This window comes from Pipra filicauda, unplaced genomic scaffold (assembly GCF_003945595.2).
Source record: "Pipra filicauda isolate LSUMZ 115617 unplaced genomic scaffold, ASM394559v2 scaffold5_size6683894_pilon, whole genome shotgun sequence".
Lineage (NCBI taxonomy): Eukaryota > Metazoa > Chordata > Aves > Passeriformes > Pipridae > Pipra > Pipra filicauda.
In genome coordinates, this window is record NW_024104754.1 from 5870124 (window position 1) to 5892948 (window position 22825).

At 40.2% G+C, this 22825-nt stretch overlaps 1 protein-coding gene across 1 annotated transcript in view; it reads left to right on the plus strand.

Moving 5' to 3' along the window:
- PPP1R1C (protein phosphatase 1 regulatory inhibitor subunit 1C) overlaps nucleotides 1–22825 on the plus strand; it is a 51564-nt gene that overhangs the window by 14913 nt on the left and 13826 nt on the right. Inside the window, 2 exon segments of the mRNA XM_027731561.2 lie at nucleotides 7254–7291; nucleotides 9154–9214. Coding sequence (XP_027587362.2) covers nucleotides 7254–7291; nucleotides 9154–9214 — 99 coding nt within the window.

Here is a 22825-nt window from a genome sequence, read left to right on the forward strand (position 1 = left end):
ACAATATCAGAAAAAGCCTTACAGAAGTGGCAGCAGCTGGAACACCACAAAGTCAGGTAGAAGTGCAACTCCAAGACAACAAGCAGTACAACTCAATCCTTATTAGTAAGAAGGGGGAAAATAATTAAATTTTAATTCTCTTCCAAAGTATATTTTGACAAGCTATATTTGATTTATAGAACTTATCTAGAATTTGTTTTATATTAATATTTAGTATGTATTTTAGGAAGGGAGAATGAAAAATTGGAAGCAAAATGCTTAAGAGAAGGATGATTTCTGTGCTGCTTGTAATAATTCATGACTGTTGTGTTGTAAGGCCTGAGACCTGATTAATCACTCTTATATTCTAGTTTAATGCTAGTAAACTAAGACTGATTTTCATGAGTCTGGTATGAAACTGGAATAATAAGGTGGTTGAACCAGGCACTATAATTCCCTTCTGAGATTCATGTGATATAAACAAATACATTTAGATTCACATTTGAGGTCTGTAGTGTCTCCAGTTTCTTCCAAAATAGATTATGGTACCAGAATGCATGTTTTAAAGAAATTTTGATCTGTGTAATTTATGAAAGGTGGTTTTATTTCCTATTCTTATGGCTGTGCACTTTCAAGTGGGTCCTTGGATATTTTCTGTATGATCAGAGATATAGCTAATGTTTGGATCAGATGCTGTTCTCTGTATTGGGAGTAAAAGGATGATTGTTCTTTTCATTTGGTGGCTGACTTTGAGCACCATTAGGAAGGTTTTGGTTTAACAAAGGAGATTGCAGCCCCTACTCTTCTCAGTCCTAGTAATGGCTACTTGAATACTGAAGGCAATAAATACAGAGTTATGTAAATAACTGATTTATGTGGAAAGAAAATTCTAAGTGTCAGATTCATCTGGCCTGTAGCATTTTAGTGAAATACGAAGGGCTGGTTACAGTCAGGAGCTGGATGGAAAAAGCTGCACTATGATCTGTGAGACAGAGTGACAACAGGTCCCTCGGTGATGGTGCTGTCAGCACAGCATGGGACCTTTCCCACGCTACACACCTTAACAGCAGACACCTGGTAGGATAGGCATGCAAATGCCTCTCCCCCGTATGTTTTTATTAATATTTCCTATACAAATCTTGTTATTAGTGTTCCCTAAAGAGCCAGGCAGTAATTTAGATGCTGATTAGTGTGTGAGATGCAGCCGAGCCACAATGTACGCTCTCTCTTGTCAGCACTTGACTGAGGAGGGGAGCAGACCTTCCAGCTTTGCTTCCACAGCAACTGGGATACGGGAATTTAATGAGGTGCTTTTGCAATGTGAATGGTTTTAGAAACATATACTCACTCCAGAAGTACTTACCAGGATATTTTTTTGTAATTAAATGTAATGACATTTAAACCCATAGACAAGTTTTCATTGATAGATACTGGCAAATAAAAAACAGCAAGCAAAAATCAAAAAATTAGATGTATAAGCATTTTTTATGTTTGTCTGCTTTGAATTTTTTTCCTTTTCTTACCTCAGTGGTTTATTAAAAAGCAATGACATGCTACCTGATGTGGCAATGTATAGTTAGAACTCTGGCAAAAGCAAAGCATTAAATATTTTTGATCTTGCTATGTCCTCTAGAAGAAAGAAAAAGTTGTGATGGCAGAAAAAAGACAATATGTCAGTCAATTTCTAAATCAGATTTCAATGAGCTTGTTTTACAAATACCAGTGGCTTATACAAGTGGTGGTGGTCAAACACCAGTGAGGCAAGCTATTGGATAAGAAAATATTCTTATTTTACTGATGGAGAAATTGAAACATGAAATGACTGAAACAAAATTTTCAGAAAATTTTAGATTTTCCTGCCACTAAATGGCAAGGCAATGAAAGATTGTTCTGAAAATTATACATTTCTCTTCTTAAGTCCTAAAATTTCATGAGTCTATTCCATTTAAATGTAAGTTTTCAAAATAAGTGGTCTGTCTTGTTGCGCAGTTAGCACTGAGCAAGGCTGGGAACAGAATTCTGCCCCAACTACCCAAGCACACAAGCATCCCCCAACCCCCACAGCAGGAAGAGAGAGCCACCCTCCTCTTCTTTATAGGACATGGATAAGTTGGCCCACAGGCAGGAAATTTTTTTTTTTTTCCAACTCTATGTCATCATTGAGCACATTGATCAGAAGTCAGCAATTGGTTCATTTCTTTCACAGTTTCTGACAGCAAATGTTGCTCATGGACACATGATATTTCAGATATTTCATCAAAACTAATGCAATCAAATGAAACTGGCTAAACTATTTCATAGCAGCAGCAGTATCTGATTTGTCACTAGCCTGGGGTGCCCTGCACTAGTTTGCAGTGAAAGGCTGGATCCATGCTTCTGTTCATCTACTTTGCTGCCTCCAGTGACACTGTATATACAGGGGCAAGGGCAGGATTATAAAGTGACTCCAGACTAAACATTGTGTCCCCGAAAGTCTCTCACCAGGCTCATTTCTTTCAGATTGAAACCATTCTCGTTTAAATCATTCTTTAACTAACACCTGTTATGGGCATGCAGCTCATGGGCTATTCCCACTATCTGAGTAATTAAAGACTATTATGGTTATTAGTTATAAGGAAAATGTAGATACTATGACAAAAATTAACCAAATCTATCAGCCTCCTATGATTTTGATCTGAAACTGCTCAACTGTGTTTTCCCAAGGAAAATTCCAAACTCTCTACAAGAAGCTTTCTCCAACAATTATACCAGCCTCTTACTGAGTTGCTTTTGTGTAAAAGCTGGCCTCTCTGATCTGTTCTATTTCTCCAGTGCCTGACTGATACCCTACAGAAAAGGGGAAAGCAAGCAGGGTACTTAGTTGGACGAGATAAGCCTTTGCGAGATGAGACCACTGCAGAGCCCCTGGGTGATATCAGAGGCCAAGTCTTTTAAGACAGGTCACCTCTTGCCCTGTATAGCTGCTCCAAGTGCATTAACATTATCCAGTGGGAGAAGAAAGGCAGATGAATTTTGATCTTATTCTAAAATGACCACAAAGCTTTCCCCAGCATGGACGTTCCCTTTGCACAACAGTGGGGATTCATGGGAAGAGTGATCAGCACTGCCCAGCAGCTGTGATCCCGTCTGTAACCAACCTCCTTCCACTTGGTTCTTTTCTGACTTCATATAATGGCACCTTTGGGGAGCTCAGCTCATTATATCAGCTTGGCTAGAGGGATGTGCTAATAAAGATTCAAAAGAGGCCTACTAACAGGAGAGTTTGGGATACAAATTCCCTGGTGTTTCTTCCACCTATTTCAGCAATATAGTTAGGCCAAATCTTGCAGGTTTCCCTGCAAGTGGGTGAGATTTTTGCCTTGGGTAAAGGCTAAAGCTTACAGGTCTAATGCTGAAAGGGGGTCTGTGCAGGTAGATGGGCTTTCAGAAGTGTCTCTCCTTAAAAAAACAAGGCTTTGTTTCGGAAATTCTGTGTACATATCTGGACTGAAGGAAATGTCCTTTAGACTGAACCTTTCATTGACTTTTTTTTTTCCGGAGGACACTGACTAAAGCCTGAAACCCTGTTTATTTTGCCAGGTGTTACTCCAGTCTGCATGACGTAAGGATCGGACTAGGCTCAGACATTATTCACCCAGCATAAGGGAAAGTCCTTGTCTGCTTTTATCTCAGCACAGGTGTAAAAGCCCCTCTAAACAAAGCTGCAGTCTTGTTTTTGTATACCTCCACTTTCCAGTACTTGGGTATGTACAAATCCATTCTCAGCTCTTCCTATGATTTCTATTACACCTCTTTGAAACAAAAACTCAAAAATTGTCTAGAAATTACTTGAATAATTAGATCCCTGTTAGGTAATTAGAGCAGATGAGATTAAATTTACCTGGAAGAGAACATAGGTTGAGATTTGGAATACAACACAGCTGTGAACAATGTTACATTCTGTGAGGGAGAAAAATGGACCATCATTAAAACAGCTTCTTCCCTTCTGGGCCCAAAAGAGAGCAAACCTGTAGGGAGAAGTTATCTACTGAGAACTAGGGTTTTGTTTAATATAAAAGAGAAATAGCTGATCATTTGAATTCACATTCTCTGTGATATAATTGCCTAGTTATAAATATGATAAGTGAATTTCTCATTCTGTATAACTATGATTTTTGTGAACAGAATCCTGCCTGCATAGTAGTCGGTGGGAACTAGAGGATGCTGACAAACGAGGGATTTCATCCTGTCCCTGGAATCAAGTGGTATCATAGTCTGCTATTTGTGATTTATTTTCTGATTGTTTCCTGACCCTTCTTAAGAGTAATTTATGCTCTAAGAGTTCAGTAAAGAAATTCAGCTTATAACTGTTGATGAATTTGAGGGTGGGAGATGCATGGCTTGTTTGGTTTCTGTGGGTGGAAATGTCTGATTTGCGGTAGGTAACTGATGATGTTCTTTCTTACCTTGTACATTCCTTTCTCATATAATCTGTTGTCACAGAGGTTGTCTACATTATCTCTTGATGCCAGTGAGAACATTAATTCCTACTTCCATTGACTCTCACAAGGATACTTTTTTAGTGAGACATGCTTTCATTAGTTTATTTAGACTGCCTTCGAAGCATTATAAGTTACACTGGAAAACCATTATTTGTGTAAGGAAGAATGTTCACACAATTATTAATGTAATCCTTCAGTTAGACCAAGATGGCTCTAAGTCTTTCCCCAGGCAGAGAACTCCTGACTGAGCTCCAGCCTGCACTGCACTCCGGCTCTGCTCTCTGTCATGACTAAATTCCACCTTTTACTGCTGCTACAACCCCACTCTTCCTTCTCTCATTGCTACCTCAGTTACACACAGCTAGTATATCTTCCTTACATGTCCCCCCTGCCTTCCATCTTTTCCTCCTCCTCTACACAAAGAGTTTTTGTCTATTTTCTTCTCTCTGCCTCAGTCTATGTCATTCAGGAATCTAGACTTCCCTTGTTCCCATTCCTTGTCACCTCTCCTTAAAAATCTATACTCTCCTTTGGGTCTTGACCATTATAATGCCTGTCAAAAATAAGTATGTCATGCTCTTTCTGTCCTCAAAAATAAATACATGTCAAAATGTACCACTGACCAAACTGCATCTCCAGCCAGCTCTGCATTTCTCTTCATCTTACTTGAAACACTTCATGGTTGCTGCCTCACCTTTGTATCTTTCATTCCTTTAGGCTCATTTCTGATCTCTCTTTACTGATTTGAAAAATGGGGGGGTTCATGTGATTTTGTAAGTCACTCTTAAATGTCCATGTTGTCTGGTGCTTTTCACTGGCACTATTCACCCCATGGATCTGCATGATCTCTCTAACTCCATATAGGACCGGTTCTTTTTTCCAAAGTTGCCTGTCATATAAGAGCTGCTGGGTGAAAGGAAAGGCTGGAAATTTTCCAGTTCTGGTAGTTTTTATGTCACATCACTTAGAACATTAAATGTGCAAGCCCAGAGGGTTACAATTGTGCACATTCTCAGGATCAAAACCTGAAACCTGACAAAGCTGCTGATTACAGTTTTTGTTCCTTATGCAAGCCTCAGCTTGGGTTTACAAAATATATTTTTAATCTGGACAAATTTGGAGTTTTGGGAAGGAATAGGATGTAACTTACTTTTCATTGTTCTCTGCTGAAAGTTCCGGATTTATTCAAATTTCAGCCTCCAAAGTAAATCCAGGATCCTGAGCTAAAAAAAAAAAAAAGTCCAGTGTTGACTCATTGAAGTCTGTGTCTGTTTGCTGTACAACCAATAAGAAAGATTACAAGCACATAAATAATCACCCATTTGGCCAGCCTAACTTCATACCTCAAAGTGTTTTATGGAGTTGAATAGACACTGCTATACTGAAATAGGCACTGCTATACTTATTTACAGGTAAGGAAGTCAAGGAGGAGTTTAGTGACCTTACCAAAGTTCACACAAATGTCAATGGCAGGAAACTGGCCTCCTGATTGTCCTGTCTAATTCTGTATCTGTGGGATCATGCTTTAGTAATCAGCACTGTTTTCAACTACACTTTTTAACCTTGAGCATGAGTGATTTGAATGCCTTTCAGAAAGAGGTAATGGGAAATACATACATTGAAAAATCCAGTAAGTCAATTAATGTTTGCAAGATGCACAGATACAATGGTAAAGAATCCAACAGAAAATGTGATCCAGCTGCCTGCACTAGCTTGTACCCTCATACACAGCACACCACAAGCAGCCAATATCTAGAGAAGTCACATAAAGTGATACAGCCTAGACCTTATTCTTCCCTCGTACCTACATTTACAGATTTGCCACACCTCAGTGAAAATTAAACACTGATATCTTCAAGTGGAAAATTTTAGAAGGGACGTTGGTATAGTGAGAGATTGATGTCTCTGTTTTTAATGGAATTTTATTTTAGAGCTCCAAACTACAGTGCATCAAAGATCCTATGCGTAATTCATCAAGTATTTGTGAAATCGTTGCCAGAAGACAGACACTGTCAGGCCATCAACTGTATCAGGACAGCAGTAGCAAAAGAATTTAGCTCATGCAAAGACTGGTTATATACCGTGGTTAGTAAGAACCTTGAGCCTCCCCTGCTTCATACAATTTTGCTTAGTTGTTCATACAGATTCTCAGAGATGCTTATTTTATTAGAAATCTCTAGTTTTGCCAATTCTGCCATGCATATAGTCCAAAGAAAACTAAGGCAATAAAAGTAAGAAGTTCCAGGAAAAATTTCAGTCCAGTAGCATCATGAAATTTCTAATTTTACTCTTTGTTAAGCTTTGTTTTGTAATTTTGCATATTACTTCAAGGTGCTCTTCAGTGCCAGTGTTGTTATATTAATAACCTGAGTGAGGTTATTATGATTTGAGTGCATAGAGCCCTTTGTGAGTTTGCTGCATGCCATTTGGCAACCAAGCCTTTTGTGACTGTAGAAGAAAGTGCAGTCCCTGGGCAAAGCAATCCTGTATCCTGACAGCCCCACTTGCAAGCGCAGAGCCCTGCTGCCAGCCTGGACAAAGGACCTGCTGCTGAAGGCACTCCATTGCTTGCTGTTATTCACAGACAAAAAATAGGAGTTAAGTGCTTCAGATGAAGTTCTTATGTCTAAATGCTAATTAGAGCCTCTGGTTTTCTGAGACATACAAAAGAGAAAGAAAAGCTGTAAATCAGAAGGTTAATTTCTTATTTACAGCAGTGCTGTAGGGTTGCAAGTGTTAGCACCAAGAAACACTTCTGTACTAACTTTTCTTTTTCCATATCTTTTTCTGTAGAAAAAGATGAGAAGAGAACAAGCATCTCACAGGCAGAGGTAAGTGAATTTTATTTTTTTTTAAACATATTTATTGTTAAAATAGGTCTATTGTTAAAACCCCTTTGAAACTCATCCTGATTCATCCTGGTTAATATTTTTGTTTACATTGCCATGCCATCCTCAGTAACACAGCCTTGTTTTTGTTGTGTGTCAGTTCTGCTGGCTCTCCTTCTCCCTGTGCCTTGGAACTGGGAGAGGCAAGCCTCCCCTCTGCCTTGCTGCCATGCCCTGGCAAAGCATAACAACCCTGGCCCAAGGTGCCCCTGCCAGCTAAACTCATCCAAGCATTGCTTTGGATCTGCAGGTTGCTGCTGGTCTACAAAAGCATTACAAACTCCTCCCTACTCTCTCCATCATTTGCCAAGCCTACAGCAGGCAGTGCAGCAATGTTGTTTGCACGAGTTAAAAGTGGGCTCCTCCGATCTTGTTTTCTAATCTCCCCTTGCATAGTTCCTGCAATTCTCTCATCTCCTTCTCCTTCACCCATTGCCCAGAGCAGCAGGCAACATTTTAAATAGCAGCAGGATGTATTGATTGGTTCAAATTTGGACTCAAATACAGACTTGTAAAGATTTCCTGGGGTGAGGATCAACAACCTATCCCATCCCATAGCGTGTATAAATAACTTTCCCTTTCCAAAGATGATAATATTTTATTTATAAATGTTATCATTCCATCCATTCTGATAAGGTAAGGTAATAGGATTGACCATACTTTTATGAAAGTGGTTCTGTTAAGAGCTGTCTCAAATGTTCCATGAAGAAATAGATCTGATTAAAATTCACAGTCTATATAATAGGCATTTTTAGAAAATATTTGGGAAAAGACAACACTGTTATGATCAAATATAAATATAAATAAATATAAATAAATACAAATATAAATAGAAATTGATTAGATGAGAAAAAAAAAAGCTTGCCTACACACAGCTTTTCCTTAAGCTTTCTGTTAGGCGTGTTATGGTGCTTATGTCTTCCGAAGCTAGCTATCAGTGTGATCTTATGTAGCTTTATTACCCTTTGTATATCAACATATTTCATATTGGTATAATATGAACACCAATTTTGCTGCTTTCATTTTGCAAAAGCTGCTCTGCTTTATCACTGATTGTATTCCCATCAGTTTTTGCTAGCTAAACATTGGTATAATTATACTATTACTCTATGTGTAATTTTGCTACCATTACTTTGGAATACTTTATCTTTTGTGCATAGATGCAATTTCAGGGCCATAAAAAGTTTAACTGTATCTAAATATAACACTCAAATCAGTCTCAATTAAAGACCAAATGATTGGCTGCTGTAATGATTTTCTTAAGTGCAATAGAACACATTGCAAAAGTGGAGGAGAGAGATTTTCCACTTATTTATGTTAAAATGTATAGATTAATAATTTCAGTTCTACCTTACCTATACATATAATCACTGATTATGCTGTATTTGACTGGAATATTGATTAATGTGAATCTTGCAACTATTTTAATGTATGTAAACATTTATTTGCCTTATGAGAATCAGTTACACAGACTGTTAAAAGCACAGACTATCCAAATTTTATGTTTAACAATATTTTTTAAGGGTGAAGGGTAATTTTCAGTAGTATTGGGTCTGTCTTGCCTGGGAGTCATAAAGATTGTCCATTAAATACATATTTTTCTATCTAATCTTAGTTTTCTCTGTGTACATGAAAGTCCAGGAACTGGCATCAGCTGTACACAATATATTTTTCTTAGAAACTCCTCAGATGGGTATGTGCCCCTCTGAAAGCAGCTGTGGGGCAAGACCCAGAGCTGCCATGAACAGAAAGCTCTCCCTCTTCCCATCTCTTACTGCCTCTCTCTGTTTTTTGTCCCTCCCCAGTCCCAGAGTGCCTCTCCCAAGCAGAGGAAGCAGAGCGTCTTCACCCCTCCTGCCCTCAAAGGTACTGTGCAGGTCCTGCCCTGGCCCCTTGCATTGTGGCTCGGTGTCTTCTCTGGCAGAGGAAACACCGGGGTGTGAGCCATGGCTCTGCCCACAGCACAGCTGCGGGGGGGTCATGCTCAGCCACCGCTGCCTTCGCACTTTGGAGTCACTGTCTGGCATTGACCATCTACCTGATGCTGACCATCTATTTATCCTCAGCACAGAATCTTGCTGCAGTGGTGAATTTATTGGTTTAAAAAAAAAAAAAGTTTTGATACTTTCATTAGTTTGCTCTAACAGATAATTCAATGCCAAACTTTGAAGAGAGCTTCTTGAATATGTGAATTCTATTAGTGCTGGCCCCATAGAGTTCTCTGTTTCTTCTTTAAACCGCTCTCCCAATTTCTGCCTCCCTTTCCAGGCAGCTGTGAAAAGGCAAATAGCCAAAACTGTGGGCTAAGTATCTGATCATAGGAAGTGTGAAGCCTTTCTTGGGAAGATAAGATAAAACGAGAAATCTTGGTAAATGTTTCAAGGGCTAACATGCTTTTAGAAATATAAAAGCAGCAGGAATATCAGCTGGGATCAGAGCAACTATATTTAGGCCTTGCTTCTCAAGTAACTGAACAGAGTTTGACTTGCTGGTGCTTGCAGCAAAGCAAGATCTATAGTGATTCACTAACACTTCCGACTGACACTTGTCAGAGAACAATTATTTTCAGACTGCAGACCAAAGGTTATTCTGCCAAGTGTCTCTTGATAGATAATGAATGTATAAATTTGCCTTTGTCTACTTAACACAATTTATTACCTGGCACAGAAGGTGGGATATCTGATTTGTTGTGTGAAATACTGCCACTGTCATTAGGTAATTTACCATATCAGCCTATCATACAGTTCTATGTATCTCATTATGTAGCTTCAGTACTCTAGTACTTGTCTTGGACACAGTTAAAACATCACTCAGCTGTCACAAAAGACTTACTATCAGTCTGCCAAAATGGGCTAAAGTTTGTGTACTAAATATTAGAAATAATATTATTAGAGTCAATTACAATAATTTTTGTGAAAGGAAAATGCTCTGCATGGATAGAAATAACACCTATTGATCTCACTGCTGTATTATTTTCCTGTGCAAACCTAAACTAAATACTGTGCAAATGAAGAGCTGTGTAAAATAGATCCTTGTATCTTCACTCAAGGACTGCAGCCAACGCAGAGTTACCTGTAACACTGCTGAGACCCCGGGGAAGTGCCTGGCATAGTTTACTTCTACATCAACTTAATTCTCACGGAACAGTACAAAAGTAGGAGAGTACGTGATTCAAAATAGATCACAGCTAACCTGAAATATCTTGTAAACTGCACAAAGCAGAGCACAGAATGCCTCTGAGGCTGTTATTAATGGAAAGTGGGATAGACTGTAATCCGGTACCTTGCAGTCAAAGCTGGAGATAATAAAGGTAGTGGACAAGAGGGACAAATATTTTCATTTATTAACTTCTCCAGCATTTTAGTAGTTTTAAGCTACTGTTAACTCAAGTTCCCAGAAACAGGCCAAGCTCGCAGGCAGTTGCCAAGCCTGGAAACCGAGACAGCAGCTGTGTGTGGAGAGCTGTGGGAGAGATGAGGGGCCATGGCAAGATCTTCTCTATGCCTGCAGCAGAGAGGGGTCAAGAGAAACTGTGGGCAGAGTTGCGCTTCAGCCTGACTCCAAATACCCAGGTAGCTCTTGAGACTGTAATTTCTTCTTTGAACTGAAAATATTTTTGCTGCAGTTTTTGTAAGTTTCTTTAAACGGTTACAAAACTGGGTGAGAGAAAGGTTGCTGGTTTCTGAACTGACAGCTAAGCTGAAGAGAGAAAGTAAATGAACCTGCATGTTGTGGTTATAGTAACCTATATAAAATGGGAAATTGTAAACATGGTTGAAAAGAGCAGAAACAACATCAGACAATAGTGATGACTAGTTACAATACCAGAACTATAGTACATGTTGCGTTGAACATGCAAATACATGAAAATATATGCAATAAATAGAAATACAGTACTGCTGAGGTTCTACCTGTCATGGTAAAAATGTGGAGATCAGCTTCTTAGTTAAATTGCCCAGAGAAGGGGTTCATATTGCCCAGAGAAGTTGTGAATGCCCTATCCCTGGAATTATCAAAGGCCAGGTTAGCTGGGGCTTTAAGCAACCTGATCTGGAGGGTGGCATCCCTGTCCATGGCAGGGGGGTTGGAATAAGATGATCTTTAGTGTCCCTTACAACCCAAACCATTCTATGATGCTGTGATTCTACGATATGTAGATATGTATAGATACGTATATGATATATATATATATGGGCATATTTTTCTCCTCTGCCATAGCAGTTACTAAACTTAAATTCAGTGTTATGGTCTGTTTAGGATAATCCCCAAATATTTCAGTCCCATTGTTACAGCAGCTTGCTCTAGCTCAAGGCCGGGCTGTGGCTGCTGCAGCAAGTTGTAGCAAACCTGCATGTCTGCAGAGCCTGTGTCATGTTATGGTGCAACAGGCAGGTTCTTATTACTAGATATCTGTGTGTACTTTGGCTCCTGCTTTTATTTTCCTAAATGAAAATGAACCAGAGTTCCTACAGAAAGAATAAATAGCTGACTCATCTCAGAGCATTGTTCTTTTTACTGGAATACAGTGTGCTGGAAAAATCAATGTGAGAGCTATTGATTTAAGTGGTAATCTGGACAGGGACTGAGCCAGCCAACCAGATAACAGCTCAGGATGGTGTGCTTCTTAGTATTATATTACCAAACCTAATGGATGTCAAAGAGGTTTTCCATTTTGCTTTCATAGATATTCCTTCTTCTAACCTGCCACACTAGTGTTTGTTAATTCCATGGTTTTGTGTAGCACACAATGTTGGCACAGGTCAGTATCTGAAGACTGCACCAAACTAATCCATCATATTTTCTGTATGTTGTGATTTACACCATGACAGTTTTTTCTAGGTATAGCAGCACTCTTAACTGAGGATTCATCAATTCTATCTCCCTTGTTTATGTCACTTTTTACTTCTGTTACTCAGGCTTTTATGCCTGAACTTTCAGTTCTCTCACGCTTTAAGCTCTCAGTCTTCATGTGCAGAGGTTGGCTTGAACCTCCCTATGAAAAATGCCATAAAAGCAATCAGAGAAATGTTTCTCAATTTGAATAGTCACCAGTTTTACCTGGGGCAATCTTTCCCAGTCAATTCTCATTGTGTAAGGCCTTTTTCTCCTCTTTACTAATCTGCTTCTTGTTCTGTATGACAAAATCAAGAACCCTTTGGTCCTTTTCTTCTGTACCAAAGTAGATGCCCAACTGTTTTAGCACAAATATCCATCCATGCACAAACAGCATCTTTAGAGATATCTTCACTATTCTGCTCGGTGGGTTAGAGTAGCCCCTGGAAGTCTTGCTGGAACCTCACTCTTTTCCCCTCACAATTGCCAGAGAAGTCTATGGTGGGATGATAAACCTCACAGGTAGAGAGGAACCAAATGAAGGCAGCTTAGACTGCCAAGGCAGAAACAGATTACACTTATCCTAGGTAATGGTGCTTCCTTGATGTCTCATTACCACTTGAAAGTTAAGAGCACATTTGAGTCTCAGAGCTGCAACTGCAGCTTTCCACCCCAAGACATACATTGTGCCTAGGCAGGTTTCCTTTGACCTAGGTAGTCATGTTTTGTTTGGTATCTCAGCTCATCCTTGGAAGGAAATGCAGACAGCGGTGACAGGAAGAAAGGTTTACAAAGACAAATGGAAGACAGCTTGAGCTGTTCCCAAACCTGCATTACTCCCTAGAGTTCCCAAGTCTCCACATTATCTACCAGCTATTGCTATTAATACTGGTGGCTATTTAAGTACTATCAAGGTCTCCCCCTGTGAAGGAAGTGCACGTTCCCAAGAGGTTTGAGGATTTCATTAACAGCAAGTCTACTGGTGTGGATGTGCTAGAGGTCAGGGAAATAGGAAACCTTCACTCATCTTAGTTCACCCTGCAAGAGGCTGTTTAGATCAGATCGAGGTCCTACTAATTTCAAGAGGCTTTAAAGAAAGTTCTTTTCACTGTCTGTGTTCACTGGGCCACCTTTGTGATGAACAGCTATCAAATCATAATTAAAATCTTTCCCCACAGAAGTGAAATGTATGTTTGACTGTTTTCCCTCTCAGCCTTTTGGGAAATACATGTTTTAAATTCCCCTCAATGTATTTTTCTTTGCATAGAAACAAAGACTTTTTCTTGAGTTAGGCCCCAGTTACAAGATTTGAAATGGGATTAAATCTGATTTGTTATAAATCTAAGGAACATTCAAAGACATCGTTTTGGTTTGAGTCATTAAAGCAGCCAGAACTCACTGGCTGTTCCCAAAGTGTTCAGACCCAGGGATTTGATACATGCATAATTCTAGTATTTACAATGATGGTTGATACTAAATGAGTTCTTTCTAGCTTCTGCCATGAATTTCAGATGCTCGGCTTGTTTAGTGCCTGCTTGTTCTTCTCTCCAAAGGAAACAACATGCAGAATAAATGATTAAAATCATGATGTCCCTCCTGAAATATGTCATTTTTAGAAGCAATTTGTACAGTATGTGGCCCTCATCCAAATTTGTAACCCCTTAGGCCAGCTTGATGTTGTGTGATGCATCTTATTACTTTGTGACTGAAGATTAACAACGAACATGGGTAGAGTCTGGAGACATGAAGGATTATTGTTAGTATAGTAAGCACTGAGTTTGGAGCCCATGAGAATCATTGTGGAACAAAAATCTCGGGCTAGATTTACTTCAAGTGGCAGAGGAATGAAGTGTTTAAGTCTTTAGCGGTGACTACAGAAACTTGTATCATTTTATGGGCTACCTTCTTACATGGCAAACACCAGAAGAGCTTCTGGTGTTAACTAAAGACATCAGTGTAAGAACATGAAGCATGATATTATACTAGGAAGAAAAATACTATGTCTTTTTTTTTGTTTCTGCTTCATACATAGGCTTTATTTTTAGGAAATTAATGTTAGCCACAATATAAGACGTCTTACACAGTTTTCTGAACATCAAGGCCAAGCTGGTGCTCAGTCAAACTTTTCTTGTGTGGGTCAGTCACTTTGTCTCAGAGTATTATATTTTCCCAATCTCTCCAATGACGATCCTTTTTCAAAGACCATGTTCTACACATGAGCCATGAGGCCAGAACAGGAGATGGTTTTCAACTCTCCTTTCAATCCTGAATGTGTAGTTTAAACCTCCTTCCTTTTCCAGTAGGCTAAAGGTCTGTGATAACTGGGCAGGTGGCTGGGGCTACTCCACAAAAGCAGGCACTGTCTGGTAGCTGAAGCAATCCACATGGCTGGGACAAAGTCTTCCTCCAACCCCTTAGCAGAGCTGCCATGTTCCTGGAACATCTGTTTTTTAGCCTGGTGGCACCCATTCTTCAATACATTTCTTTTAGGGGGAAGATCTATCTCGATATGTTATTTCTTGGGTGACAGAAGGCTAAGCTCTGACACACTATTTGTGTATGCTACTCTTGTTTGTTTATATGTTGTAGTGTGACAAAGTGCCATCAATGCATTTAGTTTCCTGGGTGGAAGATCCATGACTACCTGGACCTTCTGTAGCAGTGGGAATAGAAGATTTATGCTACAGTCCTGTATCATTGTGTCTTTTCCTTTTTTCCTAATCAAGTCAAAAAAAGAAAGGTGCAGCTTTGGTTTCAAAACTAGTTGTTCTCTTCATTTATATACTGTTCTTACCCCCATCCTTGTCAGATGCATCTCGCTGCAACCACACCACTTGAAGCAGGATGGCCTTGAACAAATTCCCTGGCTATCTTTTCAAAGATGCTACCTTCCAGTGCCTGGTCTCTTTCCTATCCACTCTACCCTCCTCTCTACTTCCTCAGATTGTACAGTAGGATGATGACTGTAGATGCAATAAAAAAAAAAAAGCCCTAAATTAATTAGTGAATCACTGAGTTGGTGATGGGGATGCATTAGATTGCTGCCATCTCAAGTTCAGTTGGCTGCCACCATTATGCTACTGCCCAAAACATTGGCAGACACTGCCGTAGTCTGTATTTAATTTCTTACTGTTGGCAACTTTGAATACATTTCTCTTCACACAGCTGGCGGCTCCTGCTTCAAAACGGCGCTGGCCTTGGCTCCAATAAATACTGCAGTACCTATAGAGAGACCGAGGTGTTCAGTAGAGACTAAGCTTGACATCTGTTCTACAGCAAAGCTGGGATGTTTGTGTTATAACTTGTCATCTGCCACTATTACCTAGAGTGAAAAAGAAAAGGTTGTGCCAAGCACTAATGTCAGTCCCTGAATTACCACGTGTGGTCCAACACAGACCAAAGTCTGGGGGAGTATTTCCACTGACTTCGTTTGGCTCACTGTGAAGTCCACATATCTGATAGTTCCTTCTAATCTTTGTGCAAAGAATGTTGAACTGGCCCCCTCTGAAGGGTACAGGTTTATTTTTACGATACAAGTTAATCTTAGAAATATCTGTGAAACAGCACTTATGACTTGAAAATTGTGTTATTAAACATTGTTGTATTAAATGTAGAGCAGTGTAAACATCATACTGTTTCTAAGAAGTAACATAACAGACAACATTAAAAAGGCAACCTTTTAAGAGATAACAACATAAAATATTATAGAAAGAGAATGTGGGAGACATAGTACATATTTTAAAATGTAAAGTAGAAATTAAAAAGATTTTGGCAGTGTTGTGTTCCCAGTTGAAACAGCTTTTGAAGAAAAGAGAATATTTTTGTAGAAGAAGATGTAAGGTCCTTATGAAGCCAGTCATTTGAGAAGGCATTAAATTTTATTTCTTGGCTTTAACTGTATGTTCTACACTGGACATTAACAACCAAGCCACATGGCAGCCACTGACTCCAGTGAGTCCTATTGTAATAAATAATAATTGCCCCTTTGTTTCATCTAAAGCATTATAAATCTGGAATTTGATCCCAAGCATGATGGCAAAATGAAGACCTAGATTACATGGTGCTGCTCCTGTTCAGAGTTTGACATCTCCTGGGCTCCTGGACAGGAGATACAGGATCACGCATTCGGTGGGGGCAAGTGCATTTGTCAGGTCCTCACTCCTCCTTGGCTCTGTGCCACAAATCAGGCTCTCTGGGGAGAGCACACTCCTCCTACGGCATTGCCAGGGGGTCTGCGGATGGGGAAACAGTGGGGGAGCTTGCTCAATTTATATTGGGGTCTTCTGGAGATAGAGATAGATGCAGTGTATAAATACAGAGGTACCTCTCCAAGTAGTATATTTCTAAAAAGCCTCCATAGTATGTGGGCTGCTGTCTCATTTAATTTACCCTTAAAAGAAAGTCCTTCCCTACACTTGTATCTAACTGCATATTTCTACAGTTCCTCTTTATCTATTAATGTCTCCTCTCCATGTAGTTCAGATTTCACTTGTAAAAATCCCCCACCCCCTAAAGGCAACGCTGTCGAAAGACAGAATGACAAGGTACAGAAAAGCTCAAGGTTAATAGTGAATTTGTGTAACATGAATGGCCCCACCGTGCATTGAGCAGTGGCATTAGCCTGACACAGCAAAATCATCCCACGACCTTCCATCTAAGTTTCCATCAGCTGTGCTGGTCCTTGTGAGCATGTGTCAGTAGGCACAGGCTCACAGCCTGTCAGCAGAGCTTCTACCACTTGCACTCACTCCTCCTGGGATAAGGGCTGTGAGGTTTGAAAAATGCAATGATTTCCATGAGAGTGGCTCCTGGCCACAAGCTGCTCTTCCAGGTACAGTAGGTCACTGTCCGCTATTTTGCTTCCTACCATCAGGTATCACTCTGACCCAAGTCAATGTCCAAGTAGTAGCTTAGCTTTGTGATGTCTCTGTCTCTGAACAACATAGTTCTTACTTCTGGGGTTAGGCTAAGAGAAACCATAAGAAACCATGCTCCTGATTCTTACAGACCATCTGTGTTGGGTTTCTTGTGGTGGGGATGTTGTCTGGTTTTTTTAAGTATTTGATTATTTTTCCTTTTGAAGTGGAGGCCTATTAGTCTGAATTTATTGAAAAACAAAAATTTTCTACAGAAAGCCATGTGGTTCTGCTCCCCTCCATAATTTCTCCCTTTCTTCACCCCTTGGGATGCGACATTGCCCAGTTTAGCAAGAACACAGAGTTCCCAAAACCATCCACCAGAGCTCTGGCATGGAGACAAGAACATGAGCAGACTGAAGATTTCAACCACATCCTTTCAGACTCGCAGCTAGGACTGAACACTCTCATGAATTATGTGTGTGACTGTGACCAGAAAAACACAGGAAATACTGCAGCTAGCATATGGATCTGAAAAGGGATTAATTTTCCTGTGAGCTGTACAGGCCAGGAGAATGTTGTTTAAAAGCTCTCATCTGGTGTAGCTGCTAATTTTCCTTGAAACAGAGAGAGGATACTTCAGTTTTTTCAGTGCTCCCCCAGCCTGTGAACCAGTGTTATTTCATGGGTCTTTTATAGCCAGAAGAGATGATCAGCAGGCTCTGAGAAATCCACAAAGTATTTTTAGCAATACAATTAAAGAAATTGAGGGATTTAGTGACTGCTCAGAAGGAAAACACACACCTAAAATGCTTGCTGTGATTCTTCCAGCTCAGGGTACACCATTACTGTGTATGTTGGCACACAGCAAGAAGTACATATACATGCCTGGTAAACCCTGGAAACGGTGCAGGGCTATTCCCTGCCACGGCATCTCTCCAGGTGACAGGGACACAGGACACACCAGGGTTGCTCCTGTCCCTGGAGAGCAGCTGGTAATGTATAGGAAACCCGAAGGCATGTAGCCAGCCTAGCTGGGACTGTGTGCAGTTCGAGACGTTAGTCTCAAGGAAGAAGAGGCCAGTTCAAGCGAGAGCAGGGAAAGCTGGCGGGAGAGGAACACGCTGCAGAGGGACTGTGGCGCTGGGCGGTGGGGCACGTGGCTGCAGGTATCCATCCCAGCATGAGTACCCACGGGCCAGCCATTCCCTCCAAAGGGCAAAGGGAGGCACCAGGCTCTTCTTTTTCTTTCAGCAATGAGGAGATATTGTGTAAATTCAGCTTTCGATCTCCTTGCAATCCACAAGAAAACGGTGCTGTTAAAAATAAGTCAGTGGCATTTTTGGCATGCAGGCTCCCCCTGGTGACTCCTCGGTGCAGCTCCACTCTTGGATGGCAAGAACGGTTATAAGTGGAATTACATTAAATCTGAGTAATTTCGACGCAAAATATACCAGCGGTGTTCCCCAAATCCCGTGAGTGGTTAGAGCCTGACTTTCCTTCCAACTAACTTTTAGCGAGATGGAAAGTAAGAAGTGTTAAAACTCATTTTTCAAGAATCTGTAACTGTGATCTGAATGTGTCTAAACCTTTAGAGAAGAGTCTACTGTTTTTATACTTTGTCTATATTTTCCACAATGAAATTGAGTAAACTGATATTCTGGCTGTGCTTTCCAGAAAAATTGAGAGCAATAATTGTTTTCAGGCTCTGACAGTTCTGAGTGCCAGATAGTGTGTTTCTGTGGTGTAATTACATTCTGGTTGTACTGGATGCTGGCTCTGGGGTATTTTGATGCCTTAGGCAAACCAGAAGAGGTAGGTTTCTTACAAGCTCAAGTCACTCACACAATAAAGAGCCACAAAAGATTTTGCCATAATGTTTTGCTGCCCATAGCAACTACAAAGTGAGATCAGTTGTATCTATTTGCAATGTTTGTGGTGACTGCATTTTACATTGAATTATGGGTTTCTTAACATTGGTTTCTAATTTACAAGCAATCAAAATAGTTAAACATAAGAATTTGGTGGGGTTTCCTTTGTCCGTTAGCTGAATATTTTAAAATTAAAATATTTCAAATTTAAAATATTACTAAAGATGTCAAACTAAACCTTTCACTGTTCTCTTTTCTTTTCTCCTCTCCCAAAAATCAGAGACACTGTCTAAGCTAGGACTTCGATTTTACTGAATTTGTGTACCAGAGAAGCACTCTGGTTGTGCATAAGCATTGCGTACTAAATTGTTTCACATTTGTTTTAAGGGTGTGAAAATCTATCTATATGACTGTGCAAAACACCATAAATTGCTGCATTGTGGTTTGTCTCCCTTGACTCAAGGGATTTGTACCCTTCCTCTGTGGAAATTGTTCCTTGCAGCAAAACGATGCTGTTCTCTATCTCTATCTCCAGTTGAAGTCTCTGTGATTGGACAGTTTGGAGAATTGTTCTCCACCAACAAGGTGTTTCTGATCCGATGTTGTGTGGAAAAGAGACACTGCTTTCCCATCCCCCTTCCCACTTGCTCGCTGACCAGGGTGTGTGTTCGATCACAGTTCATTCCCTGGTTAGGACTAACCAGGATATTTGCTTCCTCCCCTTCCTGCTGACAGCTGCATTGGGATTTAACAGATCACCAACCCTCTCTTAAGGGTTAAAGGCATCAGCCTGCATTTGGGTGGGCTCTCCAACAGGTTCCCCAGCGAGTGAGCAAACAGCACCTGCCCATTTGCTCCTGCTTTGCTGCTGTTTGCTGCTGGTTTGCTGACGAGGCAGCCCAGCTCCATGGGGCCAAGCTCCCCATGACCCTGGTGCCACCAGCACCCTGCCTGGCTGGTGGACAAAGCCACCTGGTTGTCCAGGCTGGTCTTCCATCTCAGTTTCAGGTTGCTGAGGACCCCACCTAAGTCTCTGAAAGTTGCTGTGTACTGCAGGACCTCATGGTGTTTATTCTCCAGCTATGACATCAAATCTCAGCCCCCACGAGCAGCTGCACAAACCTACTGGGAGATGTGCTGACCCTGCTCCTTCAGAGCAGGCTGGTGTATCTGAGAAGATTCCAGCAAATGAAAATATTTGCATAGTCTCAGAATAGGTCAAAATGATGAGATCATGCAGGGTATATTGGTTACTCAGTCTGAAGAGCTGTAATTGGACAAAAGGTTAAAATCAAGGCTTCTGAGCATATCTAAAACCTACAAACCTATTATATGACAGAAAGGAACTAGACATGCTTTTCTTGTCCTAAGAGTTTATTTTTTAGAATAACAAGGTAAGCACTTGAGTTGTGAAGTGCTCGTCAGTGTAAGATCTCACAGCTGCACTTGCCCAAGAGTTTTCTTCTCTCTTGAGGCCAGCTGGCTCCATACAGCCCACATCCACACCTCAAACCCTTTTTGAGTCATGGGAGTCATCCAAAGCACCCAGTGAAAATGATCACTAGCTGGTTCCTACACCAGACTGGGAGCTTTGTGGGTGAGAGCTAATTGGCACAGACAAATCTGGGGACCTGGGCTAATGGTTGCTCAGGGTAGCCAGAGGAGATCAATGTACAGAGCTCTTTAGTGTGTTTTTAGCTGTAGCCTACAAGACTTGGGTTCTCAGGGGCCAGCATGCATTTGGTAGCTGGGAGTATGGATTCTTTGGAAAATCCTATGTTGAACACTGGAAACAGTATAGAAAATTAGGAAATCTATCTGCCAGAGATGCAATTTTATATATAAATACAGTCATATTTTATGAAACAGTAATGATAGGCACTTTTATTTTTTTTTATGTGACTTTTTATCGTGACAGTGGTAAAACAGTGGAAAAAGTTGCCTAGAAAACTTATGGAATCTCCACCGTTGGAGATACTCAAAATCTGACTGAATACAGTCCTAGGCAACCTGCTCCAGCCCACCCTGTGTTGACTAGACAATCCCTAGCAGTACCTTCCACTCACAGCAATTCTGTGACTCAATAGCAGTTTTACTTGTAAACCTTTCACAAAACAGTATATGACAACACAATAAAAACATCATCCCACAGTTGCCTATATCTGAATTCCACCCTTTAGTCCAGTGGGTGACATATTTTATGGAAGGACATTCCCTGCTTCTGGAAGAGGGCTCTCTACATGTCAGTTTGTCTGGGTGATACTGTGTCTTAGGAAAATATCTCAGAAGCAAGAATTAAGACTAGAGTAGGCTGTAGGCCTCTAATAAGTTAGCTCTTAAAATGACAAAAACCTCTCCAGCACCAAGGGAAAACAGAAGGGAGACTGCATCTGATCTTCCAGAAATACTCCTGGGGAGTTAAGCTGGCTTGATTCATAGCTCATACCATAAACTCTGCTTTGGTTAGCATGAAATGCCTGCTGCAGAGGGAGAGGGGAAGGATTAAAGACATTTCCACCTTCAGTGTTCTGAAATGGATCCCAGCTGCTTGAGATGATCTCAGCAGCTCACAGGCACTGAGGTGGTGAAAACTAAAGAGGCTCATTCTTTCTGACAGATTCCTGCATGGATGTAAGGACTACAGCTACAGTACCTGTAACATGAAGAAAATAGTACTTGACTGCTATTCATATGCCATCCATGAAGCAACTGCAATGGGGATAATTTAATGTAAACACCAACCTATAAATCGCTTGTTTAATCATCACAATGTTTTTGTAATTTTGAAGCTGTTTATAAAATACTTGAAATAAAAGAAGAGCTCTTTCTTTACGTTTACAATATTACTGATGTCAGGTTATGCTGATGCAAAAATCCTGTCTTTGTCATCATAAGAAGGATCACAATGAAGATTATAATTAAAACTCAGTAGGGGATTCATCAGCAAATTAATAGAGAAGCTTATAGACTTCTGACAAAACCAAAACAGATTGGATTAATTAAAAGTGAGAGCCACACAGCACATGGAAATATAGCAGAGAAACAATGCCTTGGAATGCTGGGTGACCAGCGAAGATTTTGCTCCTGTCTTCTTTTTGAAAACTTGCTGCAAAGCTTTTCATCCTCACTCTAAAAATATCAGGCTGCACAGTGTATTCAGCAAGAAACCAGCCATTAACAAATTTTGCTCTGTATCTGCCCCAGACCACAGAAAGAAATAATAGCCACAAAAAGAATAACAAAAATAGAAAATATGGATCCAGAATATAAACTGAAAAGAATGCTGGGGATGCCATGCCAGGCCTGGAGATGAAATATAAGAAGCTATGAAAAAGCAAAAGCTTCTAAGTCATTACACACAGGACTTCATTCACCCCATCACATACTCAGGCTTCTGCTTCTCAGTATTAGAGCGGCCCCTTCTCTATCAAGTATTCTCTCCCCTAAGGATGTGGCAGTAAGTTTTTCTCAACTGTTTAGGGTTCTTGACCACAAAAAATCCCCATTTCAGCCAAAATATAAAAAAGTAGAGCCACAGTGCAGTTGTCCAGGAAAAAGCAAGCAGCTGGATAGTGCTGTCAACTAATGCTGAAGTCAGATAAGAATGCCTAAAGAAAACTGAAACACAGCTTCTTGGAAATGGCTCATGGGGAGATGAAAATGTTTTGTAAAGCATTTTTTTCAGTAAGGTTTTGAATGAAAAAAGCTTAATTTCAATTGTGCTTCGAATGTGTAAAAAAAATCAAATTCATTTTCCTATAGCATGTCTAGATATTTACGTTTAACAAACTAAGCAAAACTGCATGGTTTGGTATTGCTAATATTAATTGTTTCCGTGGGGTTTTTTCCTTTTATTTTTTTCATAAAGAGAATTGTGAAATTTCAGGGGTTTTTTCTAATTGTGAATAAACAAAAAT